The 26,460-nt window shown below is 44.8% G+C and overlaps 1 protein-coding gene across 1 annotated transcript; it reads left to right on the plus strand.

Moving 5' to 3' along the window:
• Window positions 1-25,870, plus strand: F2 (coagulation factor II, thrombin). The gene is made up of 14 exons (XM_082660786.1): window positions 1-122; window positions 512-675; window positions 1,396-1,420; window positions 1,657-1,707; window positions 3,146-3,251; window positions 3,354-3,490; window positions 5,140-5,454; window positions 5,801-5,929; window positions 6,024-6,150; window positions 6,671-6,838; window positions 7,371-7,544; window positions 7,832-8,013; window positions 25,373-25,443; window positions 25,598-25,870. The coding sequence occupies exons 1-14, from the start codon at window positions 44-46 to the stop codon at window positions 25,739-25,741; spliced, it is 1,872 nt and encodes a 623-aa protein (XP_082516912.1). The 5' UTR covers window positions 1-43; the 3' UTR covers window positions 25,742-25,870.
• The last annotated feature ends 590 nt before the right edge of the window (window positions 25,871-26,460 follow it).

A 26,460-nucleotide genomic window follows, 5' to 3' on the forward strand; every position in this document is an offset into this window, starting at 1 on the left:
AGGGGTCAGGACAAGCCCTCAGAGTCCTGGGAGCGGACACACTATGGCGCACGTCCGAGGCCTGTGGCTACCTGGTTGCCTGGCCCTGGCTGCCCTGTTTAGCCTTGTGCACAGCCAGCATGGTAAGGGGGGCCTGGAAGCTGGGACAGGCTGGCGGACTGGGATGTAGGCCTGTGGGATGCGGTCCCCTGGCTCGACAGAGAGCACAGGGCCGGCCCCCAGGTGGCTCTCGGCTCACTGTGTCCAGCTTAGGGAAGGAGCCAGGTGCTTAGGGCTGGACAGACAGTGACTACTTCTCTCTTGCAATACGGGGGTTGGGCTGGGGGTGATCCATGAAAGGAGGGGGGCTAGTGGCTGCCGTTAGCAGCCTTTCAGGTCCTGCCACCATCCTAGACACCCCCTTTCTGGAAGCCAGCAGGCAGGCCAGGCTTGCTTCCTGCCCTAAGTGGCTGGTGGTGGCTAAGACAGCCTGGGCCCCTGAGGCCACTGTCCCACGCCCCTTCTCCTGCAGTGTTCCTGGCCCCTCAGCAAGCACTGTCGCTGCTCCAGCGGGTCCGACGCGCCAACAGCGGCTTCCTGGAGGAGTGGCGGGAGGGCAACCTGGAGCGAGAGTGTGTGGAGGAGCAGTGCAGCCGTGAGGAGGCCTTCGAGGCCCTGGAGTCTCCCAGTGCCACGGTGAGGCCCCAGGGAGGGAGGGCTGGGGGTCCCTCCAAGGGGGCCCTTGTTCCCTGCAGGGGCACCAAGGAGGGGAGCGGGGAGCATCACAGCTCTTTGTTGATAACTTCATCTCTGGCCCCGTTTCCCTGGGCTGCCCTGATGAGCGGCTCAGCCTTTCTAGGCGGCCCCAGTGCCTGGGCTATGTCAAGGCCCCAGGGTACGGTGAGGCTCCAGGACGTTGGGGGGCAGGGGGGCCTCCTCAGTCTTTAGACATCTGTCTATGTTGGGATCTCTGGAGACCCTGGCCCTGGCCACATGGCCTCTCAACTTTAGCTTTGCTGCTACTTCTGTGCCACCCTTGGGAGGTGGGTCTCTGGTCAGGCCTGGGCCTAGGCCTCAGTGTTCCAGGAGCCTTTTGAAGCTTTCCCTTCCCTGGGGCTCTGCCTGGGCCCCTCTTCTCCAGTCTACCCCACCCCGGGGAATCCCTTTCAATCTTGTCTGGCCAGGGGTGGGGGGGCGGGCGGTGGGGAAGGCAGGGAGCTCCCCTCTCCTCAGATACTCTTCTCCTCTGCGGGCTTGGGCTTTTAGAAGCAAAAGTAGAAAACTCTGCCACAAACCTCCCCAGAGCGTGACCAGGGTAAGGGAAAGGGGAAAGTATAAGGAGAAGACAGGAAGTTTACAAAAAAACAAAACAAAACAGGATCCTACCACAGCCTCACACTCAGCCTTGTTTTTCAGGATGTGTTCTGGGCCAAGTACACAGGTGAGCACTGGGAAGGGTTTGCTCCAGGAAGGGAGTCCTGGGGACCCAAGTTAGAGGGTGCCCCACTCCAGAGAATTTTCTGATCCATCCAATCCTCCATTCCTCCACCCACGCCTCTTTCCTTCCTTTCTTCCATACGCGTCCCTTTCTCTCCGTTTCTGAATGTCATCCCACCCTTCACTTGAACCTGTCCTATCCCTACCTCAATCTCAATGATGTTTCTGGGTCTTTTCCAGCTTGTGAGTCGTTGAGGAAACCTCGAGAAAAGCTCATTGAATGTCTGGAAGGTGAGGAACTGACATGAGGGTGTGGGGACAGGATAGGAGGGGACAGCCTGGGAGAAGAGCAGAGTAGGGGTTGGGTAGGAGTTGTGGCCCAGGGGTGGTGGCCTCTAGCAGCTGACATTGCCTTTCTGGTCCTGCGGTCAAGGATGTGTCTTTGCACCTGGCTCTGTGCCTGGCAGTCAGTAAGATGATTAATATTGGAGGAACAAATGAATGCATGGGTAATGAAATAATGTTTAAGGCCTGATTCTCATCAGAGCCCCTGCCCATGCCAATCAGTCTTCCCCATGTCCCCAAGGCAGAGCTTCGATGATGTCACATTCTTTCTCCAAAACCTTGAGTGGCTCCGCATTGCCCCGAGAATAAAGCACAGGCTTCTTAGCCTAGTGGATTTTGCAGGTTCTGATCTTAACCTTCCCTTCAAGCTTTATCTACCATTGCACCAGCCCTGAATCCAGCCCCCCAGCTTGCTGACAGCAAGCACTTCTCTCAACAGGGCAAGATGTTTCTAGATCCTGGCCCCTGCTTACATTATCATCTCCCCCTGGAGCAGCCGTCAGTGCCTACTGAAAACCCCCCTATCCTTCAAGAATTAGTTCAAATGCCACCACCTTGCTGAGCCTTCAAGGTGCATCCTCCCTCCTCCACGGCATTCTGAATACACCTTTAGTATGACAGTAGACCCCACAACATGGAACTCTTTAATCACACTGGCTATGCTTTCATTTGTTAAGTAATTTATTCAATAGACATTTCACTAAGCCCCTGCTGTGTGTCAAGCTCTATGGTTGAGTGCTGGGGATTTTAAGAGAATCAGGGAGCTCACAGTTTCATCAGAAAACAAAAATACAAAACATCAAAGTAATTGATGGAAAAGTTCTGTTCCAGGTGCCAAGAGAATTCCAGGAGAGGGAGCATTTCGTTTGCTGGCAGAATCAAGGACTGCTCCCCAGAAGAAGTAGAGTTTTACTTGGATTTGTGGGATGCACTGATGAATAAATAGGAAAGCATGGCCAAGGCAAAGGAAAGAGCACGTGCAAAGGCCCTTAGGCACGAGGAGCTAAGATAACAGGACACCTAGACCAGGGCCAGATTCGGAGAACCTTGTTCACTTTTTCATTCTGCTGACTATGAGGAGCCACTGAATATTAGCTCTATGAGGGCAGGAACCTACTTGACTATGACTGTCTTATTCATTGCTGTGTCCTTAGTACCTGGCATAGTGCCTGTCACATGGTTGTCACACAGTGGGCACTCAGTGAATATTTGGTAACTACGGTTAAATGGATTGTAGAACTGCTGGGTACAGAGGAAGTGCTGAGTAAATGCAGGTTAAGGGTCATGGACCAGAGGTAGCTTGGAGGGGATGGACCGATAGAGCTTTACTATCGGTCGGGGACAAGTCCTCAGTGTAGGAGACCTGGGCTGGGGGTCTCTGCAGGTAACTGTGCCGAAGGTCTGGGTATGAACTACCGAGGGAACGTGAGCTTCACCCGGTCAGGCATCGAATGCCAGCTGTGGAGGAGTCGCTACCCACATAAGCCGGAGTGAGTGATGGGCAGGCCTCTCTGCCAGGGGTCTGAGAATAGGGGGTGAGGAGACACTGGGGGTGGGGGAGACGCCTCCTGCTGAGCAATTTTCCGTTCCAGAATCAACTCTACCACCCACCCTGGAGCTGACCTGCAGGAGAATTTTTGCCGCAACCCAGATGGCAGCATCACTGGGCCCTGGTGCTACACTACGCTCCCCACTGTGCAGAGGGAGGAGTGCAGCATCCCTGTCTGCGGTGAGCTGGGGGAGATCAGGTGGGCATGGCCAAGGCCCATGGGTCTTCATGGGCCTGGCAGCACAGGATGGGAATCAAGATCCTGGCTCCCTTTGAGCTGGTGTTAGTTACTGACGACATATTTGAGCTTGTTGGTTAGTGAAGTCAGGAGACCAGAGAGAGTTAGCTTCCAGCCTCCTCTCCTCCCTCCACAGCCTTTGCTTCCTTATGATCCAGGATGTGGCCCATTCTAAATATGCTTTACTTCCTGCTTGAGGCATTCTTCCCTCCAGGAAGCCCTTCCTAACCATTTCAGTCCATGTACCCTTTGCCGAGCATCACAGAGCAAGCCTCGTACAGTCCAGCCCTGCATGATTCTGTCATCATTATTTCCCATGATGTGTCAGCTAGCTATACCCATAATAATGCTGCAAACCCCACAAAATCACAAACAGCCACAAAAGCTGGGGGGCATACACCGATAAGCATTTCTTTCTTTTTTTTTTTTTTGATGTGGACCATTTTTAAAGTCTTTATTGAATTTGTTACAATATTGCTTCTGTTTTGGTTTTTTGGCTGCGAGGCACGTGGGATCTTAGCTCCCCGACCAGGGATTGAACCCACACCCCCTGTATTGGAAGGGGAGATCTTAACCACTGGACCTCCAGGGAAGTCCCGCATTTATTTCTTATGTGTCTGAGGTTCAGCTGGGGTGGCTCTGCTGATCTCAGCTGCACTCGCTCACGCGTCGGTGGGGTCCAGGTGTAGGCTGGGCTCGGCTGGTGGCCCTACGTCAAACAATGGGTCCAGCTGAGCTTGGCTCCTTGTGTGGGTGGGTCCATGTCTGCTCCGTGTGTACTCATTGTGGGGGGAGGCTGAAAGGCAGCAGCTTCTTCCATGGGGGCGGCAGAAATACCAAGCAGTGAGCAGACACACATCTTTAAGCCTAGGCTCAGAACTGGCAGAGTCAGCTCTGCCCACATGCCATTGGCCAAAGCAAGTCCCATGATCAAGGCCGAGGTCAAGGGGTGGACCTTTACACCTTTGCTTGTAAAATAACAGGGCAGAGGATGTGGATCCAGGTGGATCCAGGTAGGAGTAAAGAATTAGTGCCAGTAACTCAATCTACCAAACATGGGTTGCTCTTCTTTGTCCTTCATGCATCCCTGTAGGACCCAGTGAGGGATGCTGGGGCCAGTCTTACAGCGAGTTGCCAATCATAGTAACAAAAACAGCTACAGTTTACCAAGCCCCCACCCCTGAACACCTATGATAAATATGTTGCAGGCATGCTGAAACTGACCTACTCCCTGTGTAGACATCCTCAGTGGATCCCAGCTATTTTTCCTACTGTGCCCTTGTGAAAGCACAGAATCCTTAAACTCCAGGCAGTCACTACCAATAGATTACAGATAGCGCAGGAGATGAAACCTGGTTCCTATCTCTGGCTTATTATGCACCAGACACTTATGCCATATATTTTGTTTAAATCTCTCAATAACCCTGCAAAAACGCATTAGTATTCCCTTTCATAGGCAAGCAGACTGCGGCTCAGAGAGGATAAGTGACTTGAGGTCTATAGGATAAAGGCCGAAAGGCAGGGATTCACATCCCGTCTGGCTCCACGTGTGGTCCCACCCACTCTGCTCCTCTGTTTCCTCACCCACCAGGCCAGGAGCGAGTCACTGTGGAGCTGACCTCAAACTCCAGAGACTTTGCAGTGAATCTGTCACCTCAATCAGAAATGTGCATCCCTGATCGCGGCCAGCAGTACCAGGGGCACCTGGCGGTGACCACACATGGGTCTCCCTGCCTTGCCTGGGCCAGCGAGCGGGCCAAGGCCCTGAGCAAGGACCAGGACTTCAGCCCGGCTGTCCCACTGGTGGAGAACTTCTGCCGCAACCCAGACGGGGATGAGGAGGGCGCGTGGTGCTACGTGGCCGGGGAGCCTGGCGACTTTGAGTACTGCGACCTGGACTATTGCGGTGAGAGGGCAGGGCAGGGGACATGAGACAGAGGACACAGCCTGGAGGGAACAACAAGAACAGTGCCTCCCCTGATCTAAGGCTTTACCACCTGATCTAAGGCTTACCACTCACCAGTGAGTGCATTCATGACACCTGACGTTAACCAGGTGGGCGTAATCCTAGCTCCACCTTACAGCTGAGGAAACTGAGGCCCACGAGGTTTGGTTTCCTAGTAACGCAGGTGCGCTTGCTCTCTTAATCTCTACACCAGACGACCTCCGCGGCTGCCTGGGGGCTTGGGGAGGTCAGAGGGTGGGTGAGGAATGGCCTGGCCCAGCCGCAGCTGGTGTCTGGGTCCCTGCAGAGGAGCCGGTGGATGAGGAGGTGGGATATGGGCTGGGCGAGGAACCGGATGCGGCCATAGAGGGACGCACCGCTGCGGACACATTTCAGCCCTTCTTCAACGAGAGGACCTTCGGCGCCGGGGAGGCAGGTCAGGCGGCGGCCGGAGGGGCGCGGGGCCGCGGCATGGGGGCGGGGGCGGGTGTTGCAGCGCTCGGCCCCTAACGGTCCCGCTGGCTCGGCAGACTGTGGCCTGCGGCCTCTGTTCGAGAATAAGTTGGTGCAGGACAAAACGGAACAGGAGCTGTTCGATTCCTACATCGAGGGGCGCATCGTGGAGGGCCGGGATGCGGAGATTGGCCTGGCGCCCTGGTGCGTGCTCCCTGCCCCCACCGACCCCTTGCGCGCCTGCATCCCGCGCCCTGGGAGACTCCTCCGCCCTCACAGGTCTAGGCTCCACAGACAACCTAGCCCAGCACCAACATCTCATCGAACCCTCACAGCCACCTTTTGAGATTGGGTTTACTACTTCTCCAAAGCAGATGGTGAAGCTGAGGGTCGGAGCGCTTAAGTGACTCGCCTAAGTGGTGCTGCTAGTGAATGGGTTACAGAGCAGGACTAGATTCCTGTTCTTCTGACCCCAGAGCTGTGCTAAGCTGTGCCAACGCTGGCCTGGAAGAAGCTTGATGAGGGGAGGGGGGTGCAAAAAGCAGGTGGCAGCCCCGCGGTGTCACATATATGCCCCGGTCCCCAAGAACGGGAAGGTCAAGCTGGGGTCTGGGCCCAGTAGGGAGCTCTGTCCAGTTAGTTCTTAAACCTGGGACTTTGCGCTTGTAGGGCTGGTGGAGGGGCAGCCCTCCCACCTCCTAATGCTTCCCACTTCTTCTCCCAGGCAGGTGATGCTTTTCCGGAAGAGTCCCCAGGAGCTGCTGTGCGGGGCCAGCCTCATCAGTGACCGCTGGATCCTCACCGCTGCCCACTGTCTTCTGTACCCGCCTTGGGACAAGAACTTCACTGAGAATGACCTTCTGGTGCGCATTGGCAAGCACTCCCGCACCAGGTACAGAAGTGGGGGCCCATGCGTGTCTGGCAGGGGTCCGCGTCCTCCCGAGTGACTGTGAGGGGCTCTGGTGACTCTGGGCCACGAGGGATATGTCTGTACATCTCCCACAGTAGAAAACCCTGTAGGCTCTGCTGTAAAGTCTATGTGGCCACATCCTGACTGAAGCTTGGACCTGGGGACAGAGAAACTAAGCCTTTGCAGAGAGCAGAATCCTGGCCTGCCCTTAGCACCCTTCCAGGCACCAGGACATGGCCCAGGTGTGACCTCTGAGTAGAGGCTGTTGGGATCAGGGCCTACAGGCTGCGTCCCTCCCCCTACCTGCCTGGGCTGTTTGATCCCAAAGCTCTGGGCAACTTCAGGCCAGGAAGAAGCTGCCAGGACAGGAGCCGGCCCTCTCACCCTCACTGGTGGCCTGCTGGTTACGCTGACTCCCAGACCCTGAGGGCAGGCAGTTTTCTTCCTCGGGGAACCAGCTGCCCCTCATTGGGTGGCCTACAGCTTCTCCTTTTCTCTGCTGGGGTCTGCACAGCTATGAGCGAAAGATTGAAAAGATCTCCATGCTGGAAAAGATCCACATCCACCCCAGGTACAACTGGAGGGAGAACCTGGACCGGGACATCGCCCTGCTGAAGCTCAGGAAGCCCATCAGCTTCACCGAATACGTCCACCCCGTGTGCCTGCCCGACAAGGACACAGCAACCAAGTGGGGCGGCCAGAAGGGCAGCCGGGGGGTGGCTGGGGGGGGAGCCGAGGGGGTTGGCCAGGGGGCAGGTGGTTGGGGGGCAGCCAGGGGGCTGGCAGCTGAGGACCTGGGCTGGGTTCTGGGCCTGACTCTGACAGCCTATTGCCTTGCCGAAGTTCCTTCCCTTTTCCACGCCTCAGCGTCTTCCTGCACAGGTGTTTTAGATTCAGGTCTCTAAGGGATGGTGTTGGGGCCAGCAGGTTTCTAGACTGGTCTGTTCTCACTCAGTCCTTCTCCTTTCCCCAAAGGTTGCTCCGGGCTGGATACAAAGGGCGAGTGACGGGCTGGGGCAACCTGAGGGAGACGTGGACAGCCAATATTGCTGAGGTGCAGCCCAGCGTGCTACAGGTGGTGAACCTGCCCATCGTGGAGCGGCCGGTCTGCAAGGCCTCCACCCGGATCCGCATCACCGACAACATGTTCTGTGCTGGTAAAGTCCCCTGGGCATGGCTGGGCAGGCGGGAATAGCAGGGCCTCGGGTTGGGAGGATTGAGACACGTGAGTAGCACAGGCCTGGGTTCAAGTCCTGGCTCTATTCCATTAGGCCGTGTGAGGGTTGAGCGAGATAGTGTATTTAAGGTGTTAGGCGTGGTGCTAGTCACTGGTCAAGTTGTCAGTATATGTGAGCCAGACACCAACCAGAGGTCACGGGTGGAGGAAAAGCCATTCATTCATTCAGTCGTTCAGCAAATATTTACTGAGTGCTTACTGTGGTCCAGGCAGTATTCCAGGGTGTCCAAAAAGGACCCTAACAGATAGGGTCTCCTGTGTCTTCAGAGAGCTTCCTTCCTAGAAGGAGAGTGTGTCAGTAAGCAGATCTAGAATAGCAATCCTGATAGGAGAAAAATTAAGCTGAGTAAGGGAGTGAGAGGTGGGGACGGGGCGATTGAGACAGAGTGGTTGGAGAAGGCCTCTCTGAGAAGTGATGTTTAAGCAGAGACTAGAAGACATGAAAGAGTGAGCCAGTCTAGAGGAAGTGCACTCCAGACTTGTGGAGACAGCAGGTACAAAGGCCCTGAGGTGGGAGCATGCTTGGCGTGTCTTAGGAGCAGCAGGGAGGCCTGTATGGCTGGAGGGCAGTAAACACAGGAAGGGCAGCATTGGAAGAGGGGAGAGAGGTGGGCAGTCAGGGGATGGGTGCTTCCTTCAGGGCCTTGAAGGACTTTGGCTTTTGTCGTGATAGGACATTATTGGAGACTCTGGGGCAGGTGAGTAAACGATCTAACTTAATTTTTAAATTTTTAAAAATTAAAAAAAAATTTTTTAGGTGATTTCAGACTCACAGAAAAGTTGCAAAAATAATACAAAGAATTCCTTTATACTGTCATCCAGATTCTGCCACCTCCTTTGTGTGTGTGTGTGTTCTGTGTGTGTGTATTTATACACACACATATACACATTATTTGAGACTAAATTGTACATGTTACCTTTTTTACCCGTACACTTAAGTATTTCCAAAAAAACAGGGTTGTTCTCTGCCATAACCACAGTACATTTATTAAATCAAGAAATTAATAATGAAAAAGGAAATTAATAATGATATAATACCTTTGTCTAATTTTTAGACTTCATTTAAATGTTTTCCAGTTGTCCTGCTTACTGATGTCTTTTTTAGCAAAAGAAAAACAAAAACGTTTTTCCCACCCAGGATCCAGTCCAGGATCACACATTGTACTCAGTTGTCAGTCTTTGTCTTTCACGATTTAGACATATTTGACATGTATAGGCCAGTTATTCTGTAGATTGGCCTCAGTTTGGCTTTCTCTAAGGTTTCCTAATGATCAGATTCAAGCTAAGTGATGTTGTGTCCTTTTCAGGCATATGATCTCTCTGTCCCATTCCTGGTGAGATTAACTCTGACCTCTTGGTTAAGGTGGTGTCTGCATCTGCCATGTTTCTCACTGTAAAGTTCTGTTTTCCTTTTTAAGACTAACATCTTGTGGGGAGAAAGTTGAATAGTGTCTGTTCTGTTTCTCATCAAATTGTTCTCCTAACCCTGGTAGCTGCCAAATGGTGATTTTTAAATTCTGTCATTCCTTCTACATTTATTAGTGATCATCTTATTGTAAGGAAGAATCTGCTTTCACTCTGTCACTGTGGACTCATGGGTCCTTTCTTTATTCTAAGGGCTATAATTTGTTACTATCATTATTATAATGTTCAAATTATCCCAGGTTTGGCCAGTGGGAGTCAAAAAAAAAAAACAACCTGGCTTCTGTGACTTTTGGAGAGGTCCTGTCAATCTCTGAGTACTTTCTTACTTTCAGCGCAGCAAGATGTTCTAGGTTCATCCTACTTGCCTTCTAGTGGAGAATGGTATTTAGAAACCAAGATCTGGGTGCCAGTTGTGCACGTTGTTACTGGGGTGTCATTGTTCCTAGGCTCTCTTAGCAGACAGAATTAGAAAATACATGTATTATGCACATGCCTAAATCTATATCTATGTTCTTTCTATCTATTTATCTATCTAAAACCATGAGATGACACTGAAACCTCCCGTTGCAATGCAATAGGATTTTTTAAACATCTTTATTGGAGTATAATTGCTTTACAATGGTGTGTTAGTTTCTGCTTTATAACAAAGTGAATCAGCTATACATATACATATATCCCCATATCTCCTCCCTCTTGCGTCTCCCTCCCACCCTCCCTATCCCACCCCTCTAGGTGGTCACAAAGCACTGAGCTGATCTCCCTGTGCTATGCGGCTGCTTCCCACTAGCTATCTATTTTGGTAGTATATATAAGTCCATGCCACTCTCTCACTTCGTCCCAGCTTACCCTTCCCCCTCCCCACATTCTCAAGTCCATTCTCTACATCTGCGTCATTATTCCTGTCCTGCCCCTAGGTTCTTCATAACCATTTTTTTCCCCTTTAGATTCCATATATATGTGTTAGCATACAGTATTTGTTTTTCTCTTTCTGACTTACTTCACTCTGTATGACAAACTCTAGGTCCATACACCTCACTACAAATAACTCAATTTCATTTTTTTTTAAGGCTGAGTAATATTCCATTGTATATATATGTGCCACATCTTCTTTATCCATTCATCTGTCGATGGACACTTAGGTTGCTTCCATGTCCTGGCTGTTGTAAATAGAGCTGCAATGAACATTGTGGTACATGACTCTTTTTTTTTTTTTTTTTTTGCGCTACACGGGCCTCTCACTGTTGTGACCTCTCCTGTTGCAGAGCACAGGCTCCGGATGCGCAGGCTCAGTGGCCATGGCTCACGGGCCCAGCCGCTCCACGGCATGTGGGATCTTCCCGGACCGGGGCATGAACCTGTGTCCCCAGCATCAGCAGGTGGACTCTCAACCACTGTGCCACCAGGGAAGCCCCCCATGACTCTTTTTGAATTATGGTTTTCATATGCCCAGTACTGGGATCGCTGGGTCATATGGTAGTCCTATTTCTAGTTTTCTAAGGAACTTCCATACTGTTCTCCACAGTGGCTGTACCAATTTACATTCCCACCAACAGTGCAAGAGGGTTCCCTTTTCTCCACACCCTCTCCAGCATTTATCATTTGTAGATTTTTTGATGGTGGCCATTCTGACTGGTGTGAGATGATACCTCATTGTATTTTTGCTTTGCATTTCTCTAATGATTAGTGATGTTGAGCATTCTTTCACGTGTTTCTCGGCCATCTGTATATCTTCTTTGGAGAATGTCTATTTAGTTCTTCTGCCCATTTTTGGATGGGGTTGTTTGTTTTTTTGATATTGAGCTGCATGAGCTGCTTGTAAATTTTGGAGATTGGTCCTTTGTCAGTTGCTTCGTTTGCAAATATTTTCTCCCATTCTGAGTGCTGTCTTTTCGTCTTGTTTATGGTTTCCTTTGCTCTGCAAGAACTTTTCAGTTTCATTAGGTCCCATTTGTTTATTTTTGTTTTTATTTCCATTTCTCTGGGAGGTGGGTCAAAAAGCATCTTGCTGTGATTTATGTCAGAGTGTTCTGCCTATGTTTTCCTCTAAGAGTTTGAGAGTGTCTGGCCTTACATTTAGGTCTTTAATCAATTTTGAGTTTATTTTTGTGTATGGTGTTAGGGAGTGTTCTAATTTCATTCTTTTACATGTAGCTGTCCAGTTTTCCCAGCACCACTTACTGAAGAGGCTGTCTTTTCTCCATTGTATATTCTTGCCTCCTTTATCAAAGATAAGGCGACCATATGTGTGTGGGTTTATCTCTGGGCTTTCTATCCTGTTCCATTGATCTATATTTCTGTTTTTGTGCCAGTACCATACTGTCTTTTTAAAAATTTAATTAATTAATTATTTTTGGCTGTGTTGGGTCTTCGTTTCTGTGTGAGGGCTTTCTCTAGTTGTGGCAAGTGGGGGCCCCTCTTCATCATGGTGCGCGGACCTCTCACTGTCGCGGCCTTCTCTTGTTGCGGAGCACAGGCTCCAGACGTGCAGGCTTAGTAGCTGTGGCGCACGGGCTTAGTTGCTCCGCGGCATGTGGGATCCTCCCAGACCAGGGCTTGAACCTGTGTCCCCTGCATTGACAGGCAGATTCTCAACCACTGCGCCACCAGGGAAGCCCCATACTGTCTTGATTACTGTTGCTTTGTCTGAAGTCAGGGAGCCTGATGCCTCCAGCTCCGTTTTTCTTTCTCAAGATTGCTTTGGCTATTCGGGGTCTTTTGTGTTTCCATACCAATTGTGAAATTTTTTGTTCTAGTTCTGTCAAAAATGCCATTGGTAGTTTGATAGGGATTGCATTGAATCTGTAGATTGCTTTGGGTAGTATAGTCATTTTCACAATGTTGATTCTTCTAATCCAAGAACATGGTATATCTCTCCATCTGTTGGTATCATCTTTAATTTCTTTCATCTGTGCCTTACAGTTTTCTGCATACAGGTCTTTTGTCTCCTTAGGTAGGTTTATTCCTAGGTATTTTATTCTTTTTGTTGCAGTGGTAAATGGGAGTGTTTCCTTAATTTCTCTTTCAGATTTTTCATCATTAGTGTATAGGAATGCAAGAGATTTCTCTGCATTAATTTTGTATCCTGCTACTTTACCATATTCACTGATTAGCTCTAGTAGTTTTCTGGTAGAGTCTTTAGGAGTCTCTGTGTATAGTATCATGTATCCTGTCATCTGCAAACAGTGACAGCTTTACTTCTTCTTTTCCAATTTGGATTCCTTTTATTTCTTTTTCTTCTCTGATTGCTATAGCTAAAACTTCCAAAACTATGTTGAATAATAGTGGTGAGAGTGGGCAACCTTGTCTTGTTCCTGATCTTAGTGGAAATGGTTTCAGTTGTTCACCATTGAGAGTGACGTTGGCTGTGGGGTTGTCATATATGGGCTTTATTATGTTGAGGTAAGCTCCCTCTATGCCTACTTTCTGGAAGGTTTTTATCATAAATAGGTGTTGAATTTTGTCGAAAGCTTTTTCTGCATCTATTGAGATGTCATATGGTTTTTCTCCTTCAATTTGTTAATATGTTGTATCACATTGATTGATTTGCGTATGTTGAAGAATCCTTGCATTCCTGGAATAAACCCCACTTGATCATGGTGTATGATCCTTTTCATGTGCTGTTAGATTCTGTTTGCTAGTATTTTGTTGAGGATTTTTGCATGTATGTTTATCAGTGATAATGGCTTGTAGTTTTCTTTGTGACATCTTTGGCTGGTTTTGGTATCAGGGTGATGGTGGCCTCATAGAATGAGTTGGGGAGTGTTCCTCCCTCTTGCAATGCAATATGATTAATTTTAGCTTCTCCCTTTCCACATTTGTAACAGTCTCTGTTGATAATGAGAAATCTGACTCCTATTATCTGTAATGTATTTACTTATTTGGTTAATACAAGAATACACAGTTTGAGAATCACTCATCCATGACTGTGAAAAATAATCCTACAAGCTAGAGTTTAGCATTTCTTCATGGTTGTTTCTGTTTTTAGCCTGAAGATATATATATATATATATATATATATATATATATATATATATATATATATATAGTCACAGTACTGTGTCTAAAAGTAACTTGGGTAATTATTATCCCCTTCCCTGTGTTATTTATTTAAAATACAGTTAGGCTCATTTGTTTCACGATTGTATTCAATTTTGGGTCCTCCCTCCCATCTTTGTTGTCTTTACTTGTTTAGTTTTGGACTATTACCTTGTTTTATTATGCTTTGCTTTATTTATTTACATATTTTTTATTTTATTTAAATATAGTTGGTTTACAATATTATATTAGTTTCAGGTGTACAACATAGTGATTTAATGTTTTTATAGATTATACTCCATATACAAAATAATGGCTGTATTTCCTGTTCAATATATCCTTGTGACTTATTTATTTTATACATAGTAGTTTGTATCTCTTAATCCCCTAGCCCTATCTTGCCCCTCCCCTCTTCCCTTTCCCCACTGGTAACTCCTAGTTTGTTCTCTCTGTGAGTCTGTTTCTGTTTTGCTATATTTATTCATTTGTTTTATTTTTTGGATTCCACATATAAGTGATAACACAGTATTTGTTTTTCTCAGTCTGACTTATTTCACTAAGCATAGTACCCTCTAGGTCCATCCATGTTGTTGCAAATGGCAGAATTTCATTCTTTTTTATGGCTGAGTAATATTTATTTTATATATATATATATATATATATATATATATATATATATATACATACCACATCTTCTTTATCCATTCATCTGTTGATAGACACTTAGGTTTGTGCTTTGCGTTATTGCCCTTCCCAGATATTGTTGTTTTACAAATTGAAGGTTTGTGGTGATCCAGCATCAAGGAATTCTATCAGCGCCGTTTTTCCAACAGCATTTGCTCACTTCATGTGTCACATTTTAGTACTTCTTACAATGTGTCAAATTTTTGCATTATTATATGTTTGTTATGGTGAACTGTGATCAGTGATCTCTGATGTTACTATTGTAATTGTTTTGGGGCATCATGAACTGTGCCAAGACAGCAAACTGTGTGTTCTGACTGCTCCACCAACCAGCCATTGCCCCATCTCTGTCTCTTTCCTGAGGCCTCCCTATTCCCTGAGATACAACAATATTGAAATTAGGCCAATCAGTAACCTTACAATGGCCTCTAAGTGTTCAAGTGAAAGGAAGAGTTGCATGTCTCTCATTTTAAATAAAAAGCTAGAAGTGATTAAGCTTAGTGAGAAAGGCATGTCTAAAGCCAAGACAGGCCAAAAGCTAGGCCTCCTGTGTCAAACAGTTAGCCACTCTGTAAATGCAAAGGAAAAGTTCTTGAAGGAAGTTTTTGTTTTTAATTTTTCTTCGTTAGAGAGTTTAATTTATTTTTAAAAATTTTTTTAAATTGGGCTTCCCTGGTGGCGCAGTGGTTGAGAGTCCGCCTGCCGATGCAGGGGACGTGGGTTCGTGCCCTGGTCCGGGAAGATCCCACATGCCACGGGCTGGGCCCGTGAGCCATGGCTGCTGAGCCTGCGCATCCGGAGCCTGTGCTCCGCAATGGGAGAGGCCACAACAGTGAGAGGCCCGCGTACCGCAAAAAACAATAAAAAACAAACAAACAAAAAAATAATTAATTAAAAAGTGCTATTCTAGTGAATACATAAATAAGAAAGCAAAACAGCCTTATTGCTGATATGAAGAAAGTTTTAGTGGTCTGGTTAGAAGATCAAATCAGCCATAACATTCCCTTAAGCCAAAACTTTGAAGCTAGCAGAGATTGATTCATGAGGTTTAGGGAAAGAAGCTGTCTTCATAATATAAAACTACAAGGTAAAGCAGCAAGTTATCCAGAAGATTTAGCTAAGATAATTCATGAAAATGACTATACTAAACAACCGATTTTCAATGTAGCCAAACAGCCTTACATTGGAAGGAGATACCATCTAGGGCTTTCATAGTTGGAGAGGAGAAGTCACTGCCTGGCTTCAAAGCTTTAGAGGACAGGCTGGCTCTTTTGTTAGGGGCTGAAACAGCTGGTGACTTAAAAATTGAAGCTAGTGTTCATTTACCATTCTGAAAATCCTAGGGCCCTTAAGAATTATGCTAACTCTACTCTCCCTGTGCTCTCTAAATGGAACAACAAAACCTGATGACAGCACATCTGTTTACAACATAGATTACTGAATATTTTAAGCCCACTGTTGAGACCTACTGCTCAGAAAAAAAAGATTCCTTTCAAAATATTCCTTCTCATTGACAATGCACCTGGTTACCCAAGAGCTGTGATGAAGGCATACCACAAGATTAACGTTGTTTTCATGCCTGCTAACACAACATCCATTCTGCAGCCCATGGATTAAGGAGTAATTTTTTCTTTCAAGTCTTATCTTAATGTGTCTTATTATCTTAATGAATACATTTCATAAGGCTAAAGCTGCCATAGATAGTAATTCCCCTGATGGATCTGGGCAAAGGAAATTGAAAACCTTCTGGAAAGGATTCACCATTCTAGATGCCATTAAGAACATTTGTGATTTCAGTGGAACAGGATAGAAAGCCCAGAGATAAACCCACGCACCTATGGTCAAGTAATCTATGACAAAGGAGGCAAGGATATACAATGGAGAAAAGACAGCCTCTTCAGTAAGTGATGCTGGGAAAACTGGACAGCTACATGTAAAAGAATGAAATTAGAACACTCCCTAACACTGTACACAAAAATCAACTCACAATGGATTAGAGACCTAAATGTAAGACCGGACACTGTAAAACTCTTAGAGGAAAACATAGGAAGAACACTCTTTGACATAAATCACAGCAAGATCTTTTTTGATCCACCTCCTAGAGTAATGGAAATAAAAACAAAAATAAACAAATGGGACCTAATGAAATTTCAAAGCTTTTGCAAAGCAAAGGAAACTACATTCAAGACGAAAAGACAACCCTCAGAATGGGAGAAAATATTTGCAAACGAATCAACAGACAAAGGATTAATCTCCAAAATATATAAACAACTCATGCAGCTCAATATTAAAAAAAGCAAACAACCCAATCCAAAAATGGGCAGAAGACCTAAATAGACATTTCTCCAAAGAAGACATAGAGATGGCCAAGAAGCACATGAAAAACTGCTTAGCATCACTAATGATTAGAGAAATAGTCAAAACTGCAATGAGGTATCACCTCACACCAATTAGAATGGGCATCATCAGAAAATCTACAAACAACAACTGCTGGAGAGGGTGTGGAGAAAAGGGAACCCTCTTGCACTGTTGGTGGGAATGTAAATTGATACAGCCACTATGGAGAACAGTGTAGAGTGGAGGTTCCTTAAAAAACTAAAAATAGAATTACCATATGACTCAGCAATCCCATTACTGGGCATATACCCAGAGAAAACCATAATTCAAAAAGACACATGCACCCCAATGTTCATTGCAGCACTGTTTACAGTAGCCAGGTCATGGAAGCAACCTAAATGCCCATCGACAGACGAATGGATAAAGAAGATGTGGTACATATAGACAATGGAATATTACTCAGCCATAAAAAGAAACGAAATTGGGTCCTTTGTAGAGCCATGGATGAATCTAGAGACTGTCATACAGAGTGAAGTAAGTCAGAAAGAGCAAAACAAATATCGTATATTAACGCATATATGTGGAACCTAGAAAAATGGTACAGATGAACCGGTTTGCAGGGCAGAAATAGACACACAGATGTGGGGAACAAATGTATGGATACCAAGAGGGGAAATTGGACGTGGTGGTGGTGGTGGTGTGATGAATTGCGAGATTGGGATTGACGTATATACACTAATATGTATAAAATAGATAACTAATAAGAACCTGTTGTATCAAAAAATAAAATTCAAATATTCAAAAAAAAAACATTTGTGATTTCATGGAAAGAGGTCACAATACCAACATGAACAGGAGTTTAGAAGAAGTTGTTCCAACCCTCATGGATGACTTTGAGGGGTTCAAGACATCAGTGGAGGAAATAACTGCAGATGTGGCGAAAATAGCAAGAGAACTAGAATTAGAAGTGGAGCCTGAAGATGTGACTGAATTGCTGCCATCTTACGATAAAACTTTAATGGATAAGGAGAAAGTGGTTTCTTGAGATGGAATCTACTGCTGGTAAAAATGCTGTGAAGATTGTTGAAATGACAACAAGCGATTTAGAACATTACATAAACTTAGTTGATGAAGCAGTGGTAGGGTTTTAGAGGACTGACTCCTAGTTTGAAGGAAGTTCTGTGGGTAAAAAGCTATCAAATAGCACTGCATGCTTCAGAGAAATTGTTCTTGAAAGGAAGAGTCCATCAGTGGGGCAAACTTCATTGTTGTCTTATTTTAAGACATTGCCATGGCCACCCCACCTTCAGCACCACCACCCTGATCAGTCAGCAGCCATCCACGTGGAGGCAAGACCCTCCACCAGCAAAAAGATTACAATTTGCTGGAGATTCAAATGATGGTCAGCATTTTTTAGCAACAAAATATTTTTTTTATTAAGGTGTAGTTGATGTACAATAAGTTTTAGGTATACAACATAATGATTCACAGTTTTAGAGGTTATATTCCATTTATAGTTATAAAATATTGACTATATTCCCTGTTTGTACAGTATATCCTTGTAGATTATTTATTTTATACGTAGTAGTTTGTATGCAACAAAATATTTTTATTTTATTTTATTTTTGCGGTACGCGGGCCTCTCATTGTTGCGGCCTCTCCCGTTGTGGAGCACAGGCTCTGGACGCGCAGGCTCAGCAGCCATGGCTCACGGGCCTAGCCGCTCCGCGGCATGTGGGATCTTCCTGGACCGGGGCATGAACCCGTGTCCCCTGCATCGGCAGGCAGACTCTCAACCACTGCGCCACCAGGGAAGCCCAACAAAATATTTTTAAATTCAAGTATGTGTATATATATTTTTTATTCATTTATTTAGTTATTTTTGGCTGCGTTGGGTCTTCGTTGTTTCACTCAGGCTTTCTCTAGTTGTGGTGAGCGGGGGCTACTCTTGGTTGTGGTGTGTGGGCTTCTCATTGCAGTGGCTTCTCTTGTTGTAGAGCATGGGCTCTAGGTGCGCAGGCTTCAGTAGTTGTGGCTTGCGGGCTCTAGAGTGCAGGCTCAGTAGTTGTGGCGCATGGGCTTTGTTGCTCCGCAGCATGTGGGATCTTCCCGGACCAGGGATCGAACCCGTGGCCCTTGCATTGGCAGGCAGATTCTTAACCACTGCACCACCAGGGAAGTCCTGTATATATTTTTTGACATAATGCTATTGCACTCTTAATAGACTATAGTATACTGTAGACATAACGTTTATATGCACCAAGAAACCAAAAAATTCATATGACTTGCTTTATTGTGGTGGTCTATAACTGAACCCACAGTATCTCCAAGGTGTGCCTGTATTAACATGGTCCAAAAATCAGATTCTTTATACAGGTACACTCAGAGAATGATATTCCCCTTTTCCTCCTGTCCTGTTCCCACCTCCTTCCTTTCCACCACATTTCCATCCAGGCCCTGCAGTTAACCAATCTCAGTAGTTTGAGGTTTATTCTTCTTCTGTTTCTTTTTGCACAAATGAGCAGACACATTTATATTTTCTTATTTTTCCCTTTTCACAGAGTAGCACAGTATAGATATTCTTTTGTACTTTGCTTTTTTCAGCTAATGTATCCTGGAAATTCATTCCATTTTAGTTATAGAGCTTTTCCTTATTAAAAAAAATTTATATTTTTATATGTCTGTGAGTCTGTTTCTGTTTTGTAAATAAGTTCATTTATATCATTTCTTAAGATTCCACATGTAAGTGATATCATATGATGTTTGTCTTGGTCTGACTTACTTCATTTAGTATGATAAACTCTAGGTCCATCCATGTTGCTACAAATGGCATTATTTCATTCTTTTTTGTAGCTGAGTAATATTCCATTTTGTGTGTGTGTGTGTGTGTGTGTGTGTGTGTATATATACATATATATATACACACACACACGCACATCTTATATCATCTTTATCCATTCATAGAAAACAAACTTACCACACAAACTTCCCAGTGGTTACCAAAGGGGAAAGGAGAGGAGAGGGAAAAATTAGGAATTTGGGATTAGCATATACAAACAACTATATATAAAATAGATAAATAACAAGGTCCTACTGTATAACACAGGGAACTATATTCAACATCTTGTTATAAACTATAATGGAAAAGAATATGAAAAAATATATGTATAACTGAATCACTGCTGTACACCAGAAACTAACACAGCATTGTAAATCAACTATATTTCAATAAAAAAGAAAATTTTATAGTCACGTTAGGAGGATGTATGATAGTGTCTTCAGCCATTTCCTGTGTATGGGTATTTAGATTTCTAATATTTTGTAATTGAACATCTTTTTATATCCTTACTGACCATTTTTATATCTTTTTTTGTGAATTGTCTGTTCATGTTTTTACGGTCCATTTTTTTGTCCCTCTCCCATCATTTTTTTTTTTTCTCTTTTTTGCGGTACGCGGGCCTCTCACTGTTGTGGCCTCTCCCGTTGCGGAGCACAGGCTCCGGACGTGCAGGCCCAGCAGCCATGGCTCACGGGCCCAGCCGCTCCGCGGCATGTGGGATCTTCCTGGACTGGGGCACGAACCCATGTCCCCTGCATCGGCAGGCGGACTCTCAACCACTGCACCACCAGGGAAGCCCCATTTTTTAAAAAAAATAAATTTATTTATTTGTTTTTGGCTGCGTTGGGTCTCCATTGCTGCGCGCGGGCTTTCCCTAGTTGTGGCGAGTGGGGGCTACTCTTCATTGAAGTGCACAGGCTTCTCACTGTGGTGGCTTCTCTTGTTATGAAGCACGGGCTCTGGGCCCGTGGGGCTCAGTACTTGTGGTTTATGGGCTGTAGAGCGCAGGCTCAGTAGTTGTGGCACACGGGCTTAGCTGCTTCACGGCATGTGGGATCTTCCCAGACCAGGGATCGAACCATGTCCCCTGCATTGGCAGGCAGATTCTTAACCACTGTGCCATCAGGGAAGTCCCTTCCATCATTTTTAAAGAGTTCTTCATATGTTAGTGATATTAGGCCTCTATTTGTGATATACTTTGCAAATATTTTCTTCCAGTTTCTTTTTCTTTATCCTTTATTATGTTTTGGCCATCCAATTAAATTTTTTTATGTAGTCAAATTTATTAATCTTTCATTTCACTGCACCTGGATTTTGCGTCAGAGTTAAAAGAACCTTCCTTATACCCAGGTCATAGAGAAATTCACTCATATTTTCTTCTAGTACTTGGTTTCATTTTCCTACACTCAGATCTCAGAGTCATTTGGAGTTTATTCTTGCATACAATGTAAGGTATGGATTTAATTTATCTTTTTCTAAATGGCTAATAAGCTGTCTCTGTACCATTTATTAAAAACTCTGTCTTTGGGGACTTCCCTGGTGGTGCAGTGGTTAAGAATCCACCTGCCAATGCAGGGGACACGGGTTCGAGCCCTGGTCTGGGAAGATCCCACATGCCGCAGAGCAACTAAGCCCGTGCGCCACAACTACTGAGCCTGTGCTCTAGACCCCGCGAGCCACAACTACTGAGCCCGCAAGCCACAGCTGCTGAAGCCTGTGCGCCAAGAGCCCATGCTGGCAACAAGAGGAGCCACCGCAATGAGAAGCCCGCACACTGCAACAAAGAGTAACCCCCGCTTGCTGCAACTAGAGAAAGCCCACACGCAGCAGCGAAGACCCAATGCAGCCAAAAATAAATAAATAAATTTTAAAAAATACTAAAGAAAAAAAAAAAATCTGTCTTTGCCCCAGTAATTTGAGATGTTGCCTTTATCACATACTAGGTTTCTGTGTGTGCCTAAGTCTGTTTCTGGACATTCTGTTTGGTTCTTCTGGTCTGTTGTCTATTCTGTTAAAATGTCTTGTTTTCATTATAGAGGCTTTAGAGTATGTTTTAATATCTGGTAGAGCTTATCTTCTCTTGTAGTTTTTCTTTTCCAGTGTTTTCCTGGCAACTCTTGCATGTTTGTTTTTCCACATGAATTTTAGTATCAACTTATCTAGCTCTATAAAAAACTTGGTATTTTTTTTGGGATTACATTAAAGTTATAAATTAAATTAGGGAGAACTGACTTCTTTTTGATGTTGAGCCATTCTATCCAAGGACAAGAAATGTCTTTCAATTTGTTCAAGTCTATATTGTATCTTGTGCTACAGTGTCTTCTCTTATGTTTTTTTTCCTCCTTGGCACCTTATTTTATATATTTGTGTTTTCTTCCTTATTTTTCTTGAGTAAATTAGCTAGTGATTGGAAACAAACAAAATACCTAAGAATTTGACTTATTAATTAGGCTTATTATTTTTCTATTTTGTACCTCATTAATTTCTGCTTTGATCTTAATTTTTTTCCCTTATACTTCCTTTTGGTTCACTTTGCTGTTCTTTTTCTAAAAGCTTTTTGAGCTGCCAATTTGGTTAATTTATTTTTTATTTTATTTTATTTTTAAAAGTATTTATTTGGTTGTGCGGGGTCTTAGTTGCGGCTCGCCGGCTCCTTAGTTGTGACACACTGTCTCCTTAGTTGTGGCATGTGAAGTCTTAGTTGTGGCATGCATGTGGGATCTAGTTTCCTGACTAGGAATGGAACCCAGGCCCCTTGCATTGGGAGCTCGGAGTCTTATCCGCTGCACCACCAGGGAAGTCCCTGGTTAATTTATCTTTGATCTTCAGTTTTTACTGAGTAGGGCTATGAATGGAAAACACCATTCATGGAAAACACTATGTTTGTTTGAATTATTGAATTATGTTTGAATTATTTTTTTTTTAGAAACTCTCTAATTTCAGTGTGTATTCCCCTTTCACTCAAGAGTTAATAGGTGGTTTTAAAATTTCCAGATGGGAGGGCCCTTTAGCATTTTGATTTTCAGTTTTGCTGCATTATAATCCAGGAATATAGTTTGTAATATTTCTACTTTATGGAACTGATTTTTCTGAGAACCGTTTGATCAATTTCTGTGAATGTACATGTGTGCTTGAGGTGTGTAGATGTGTTCTTCTTTATCCACGTGTAAAGTTCAATATATATATATATATATATATGTGTCCATAAATGTACCTTATCAGTTATTTAGGTCATTTATATCCTTGTTTATTTTCAGTTCATTTGATATGTCTTGTACTGAGTTTGGTGTGTTGAATTCTATTATTAATGTATTTCTGTCTATCTCCTTGCATCATTTATAGTCTTTTACTTTATAAAGGCAGTTGCTGTGTTATTTGGTGCAGATATTTATAACTGTTAATTATTCATTGTGAATTGTGGCTTTTAGCAGTAAAAGTGTCCTTCTTTACTTTCAACTTGAGCTTCACTATCCCTGCTCTCTTTGTTTCCATTCTCCTGTTATACTTTTGTCCATCCCTTTAACTTTAGCCTCTATGAATCACTTTGTTTTGTCTCATATATAGCATCGTTGAGTCTTGCTTTGTGAGTCAAATTAAAAATCTTTTTGTTTTTTAAAAAGTGAGTTAAGCCCATTCATATTTATTGATATGATTAATAGAATTAGTATCTCATATGATTTTGTTATTTTTATGTATATTATGTTTCATTTACTGTGTTTTTTCCCTGTGTGATCTTTTCTTTACTTTTCAAATAATTTCATATATTTAGTAAGGTTTGCATTTTTGTTCTACTCATTATCTTTGGTCTTACACCTTTTTGAAATGCCCTTAGTTTCTTATATTCTTTTAGTTGTTACAATCAGTGAGTTTACTTTCCTCTTTCTCTTCTCCTCTCATACTTTTAGTTGTATTATTTCTACTTGTCAGACAGTTAATAAGTCCTTTTGCTGAAGCATTCATCTCCTGGTTGGATGAAGCTTGTCCACTAGTCGATTTTTCAAGAAGGGTTATGGGTATAGAATTTCCTGAGTTTTTATGTGTTTATAACTGGTTTTCTGTAGCCTTGACACCTGAAGCTCAGCATGATTGAATATAAAATCCATGGTTCACATTTTCCTTCCTTGAATTTTTTGAAAATATAGCTTTATCATTGCTTGCTTTGTATGTTGTTTTTGAAATCTGATGCCAGTGTAATTGTTTTGCTCTTATAAGGGAGTTGAGTTTTTCTGCTTCCAGGTGTTGAAGGTTTTTTCTTCATCTTTGAAGTCTCAGTTTTTTTTAGGACACGTCTCAGAGTTCAGTGTTTCAGATCAGCTTTGCCAGGTTCCCAGTGGATCCTTTCAATATGCACATCCAATCTTTTATTTCTGTGAAGTTTTCTTGGACTATATTATACATATTAACTCTGTTCCATTGCTTTCTTTTTCTTATTGAGGGACTCATTTCTTTAGTGTGAGTTCCATTTCGACCACTTTCTGCTTTTAATTACTTCCCATTGTTTTGTCCATTTATTATTTTTAATTTTGGCTGCATCAGGTCTTAGTTGCAGCACACAGGATCTTCGTTGTGGTACGTGGGCTCTCTAGTTGAGGCACGCGGGCTCAGTAGTTGTGGCGTGTGGGCTTCATTGCCCCGCAGCATGTGGGATCTTAGTTCCCTGACCAGGGATCAAACCTGTGTCCCCTACATTGCAGGAAGGATTCTTTACCACTGGACCACCAGGGAAGTCCCTGTCCATTTATTTTTAATTTTTGAATTAAAAATTTTTTTTGATTTATTTTATTTTTGGCTGGGTTGGGTCTTTGTTGCTGCGTGCGGGCTTTCTCTAGTTGCGGCAAGCGGGGGCTACTCTTCATTGGCGGTGTGCAGGCTTCTCATTGCAGTGGCCTCTCCCGTTGCGGAGCACGGGCTCTAGGCGGGTAGGCCTCAGCAGCTGTGGCACGCAGGCCCAGCAGCTGTGGCTCACGGGCTCTAGACACAGGTTCAACAGTTGTGGTGCACAGGCTTAGTTGTTCCACGTCATGTGGGATCTTCCCAGACCAGGGCTCGAACCCGTGTCCCCTGCATTGGCAGGCAGATTCTTAACCACTGTGACACCAGGGAAGTCCCTAATTTTTAAATTTCTGATTCATTCTTTTTCACATACCAAAAATTTGCTTGAGGATATTTAATTCCGTTAGTTTTCTTGTTTCATGGTTGTGTTTGGGAAAGAATTTTTGTTAGCTGAGGTATTTTGGTTCTTATTGTTTTCCTATAGTATCTTGGTATAGATGTACTTACTTTTCGTCTATTCATTTGGTAGATTTGGGGTTATTTACAAGAGTCCTAATTCATTGAATCCACTTCTTTGATCTAGTGGATATTTTCCCCTCCTCATCTCCACACAAGTTTTGTTTTTTTGTTTTTTTGAGATGTGGAACCAGGTCTTATTAGGACCACACAGGTTTTGATATTCGATGTACAGTTAGATAAAGTGGTTTGAAGTTTGGGTGTTCTCTGTATTCGAGTTATGTTGAAGGTGTGGTTTTTGTGTAGCTTTGTTGTTCTTCATGTTGTTTGTGGAGGATATGTGGAGATATTTGGATAAAGGTAACTGCCCTAATTCTCATTTTTCTCTCACCTGTCAGTTTAACGTGTTTTTTTTTTTAAGTCATTCTGCTTATTGGGTGGAGAATGGATTGTAGGCAGCAAAAGTAGAACTAGGGAGACTAGTGGTTCAGGGGAGAGGTGTATGTGATGGGACCAGGTGTAGAAGTGGTGAGGGGTGGTTGGATTGGGGATGTACGTTGAAGATTGAGCTGGCAAGGTTTGCCTAAGAATTGGATGTGTGGGGTGAGGAATTGAGCAGAGTCAAGGATGCCTAGGAGTCAGTGGACACTCAGCAGCAGTATCTCTTGAAGGGGAGAGTGGCTGGAGTGTGAGCTATACCCCTCCCTGAGTACTGCTTTTCTCTCTCAAGGTTACAAGCCCGGTGAAGGGAAACGAGGGGATGCTTGTGAAGGCGACAGTGGGGGACCGTTTGTCATGAAGGTAAGCTGAGTTCCCAGAAGGCCAGGAGCTGGCGGGTAGATCCTTCTGGGGTGGATGAGGAGGGACCCAAGTTTTCAGAAACAATTGCTTGACAGGGTAATACTGACACTACCTTGGACTTGACTCTATTGGAAATCCCATGTTTCTTCCTCAGAGCCCCTTTAACAACCGCTGGTATCAAATGGGCATCGTCTCATGGGGTGAAGGCTGTGACAGGGATGGAAAATATGGCTTCTACACACATGTGTTCCGCCTGAAGAAGTGGATACAGAAGGTCATTGAACGGTCTGGAAGTTAGGGGGCCACCCACATTCTACACTGCTCACTGCAAAATCACAGAAGCCAATCCAGTGAAAGAATTATTTTTGTGGCTTGTTCCTAAAACTATATTTCTCAATAAAAGTGACCCTATCAATGAGCCTCAGTGCTCACAGTGCTGTTCATGGGTAGCTCAGGAAGAGCCAATCCTACTACTGGACAAGCAGGACTTAAAGAATCCACCACCCCTAGAACAGGGTCCAGTGAGAGGGGAGATGGCAGCCTGAATTTATGAGCATTTAAAATGTTCCAGACTTGGGGCTTTAATAGATTATTTCATTTAATCCTCACAAAAGGTAGTAAACTGAGACTTGGAGAAGTTCCTTGTCCAAGGTCACATGGCTAAGAAGGGTCAAAGTCTGACTTGAAATATAGGAGAAACTGAAGCCTGTGCTTTTAGCCACTTTAGGCTGTGAAGAGCTGTTGTGGGACCAGAGAAGAGGCTGGAGGAGGGTAGGCTAGTGAGGTGGGGAGTAGTTACATCTTTCTTATGTTATTAAAATATCAGGGCTTCCCTGGTGGCGCAGTGGTTGAGAGTCCGCCTGCCGATGCAAGGGGACGCAGGTTCGTGCCCCGGTGCGGGAAGATCCCACATGCTGCGGAGCGGCTGGGCCCGTGAGCCATGGCCGCTGAGCCTGCGCATCCGGAGCCTGTGCTCCGCAGCGGGAGAGGCCACAACAGTGAGAGGCCCGTGTACCG

Source organism: Grampus griseus (assembly GCF_964374135.1).
Source record: "Grampus griseus genome assembly, chromosome: 8".
In the NCBI taxonomy this organism is placed as follows: Eukaryota; Metazoa; Chordata; class Mammalia; order Artiodactyla; family Delphinidae; genus Grampus; species Grampus griseus.

Bases quoted from the DNA above. Each gene is read 5' to 3' on its own strand.
- F2 (XM_082660786.1), top strand. From the start codon at position 44: ATGGCGCACGTCCGAGGCCTGTGGCTACCTGGTTGCCTGGCCCTGGCT. The intron at 3,252-3,353 runs GTGAGTGATGGG...TTTCCGTTCCAG, and splicing joins CGCTACCCACATAAGCCGGA to AATCAACTCTACCACCCACC. The intron at 5,455-5,800 runs GTGAGAGGGCAG...GGGTCCCTGCAG, and splicing joins CTGCGACCTGGACTATTGCG to AGGAGCCGGTGGATGAGGAG.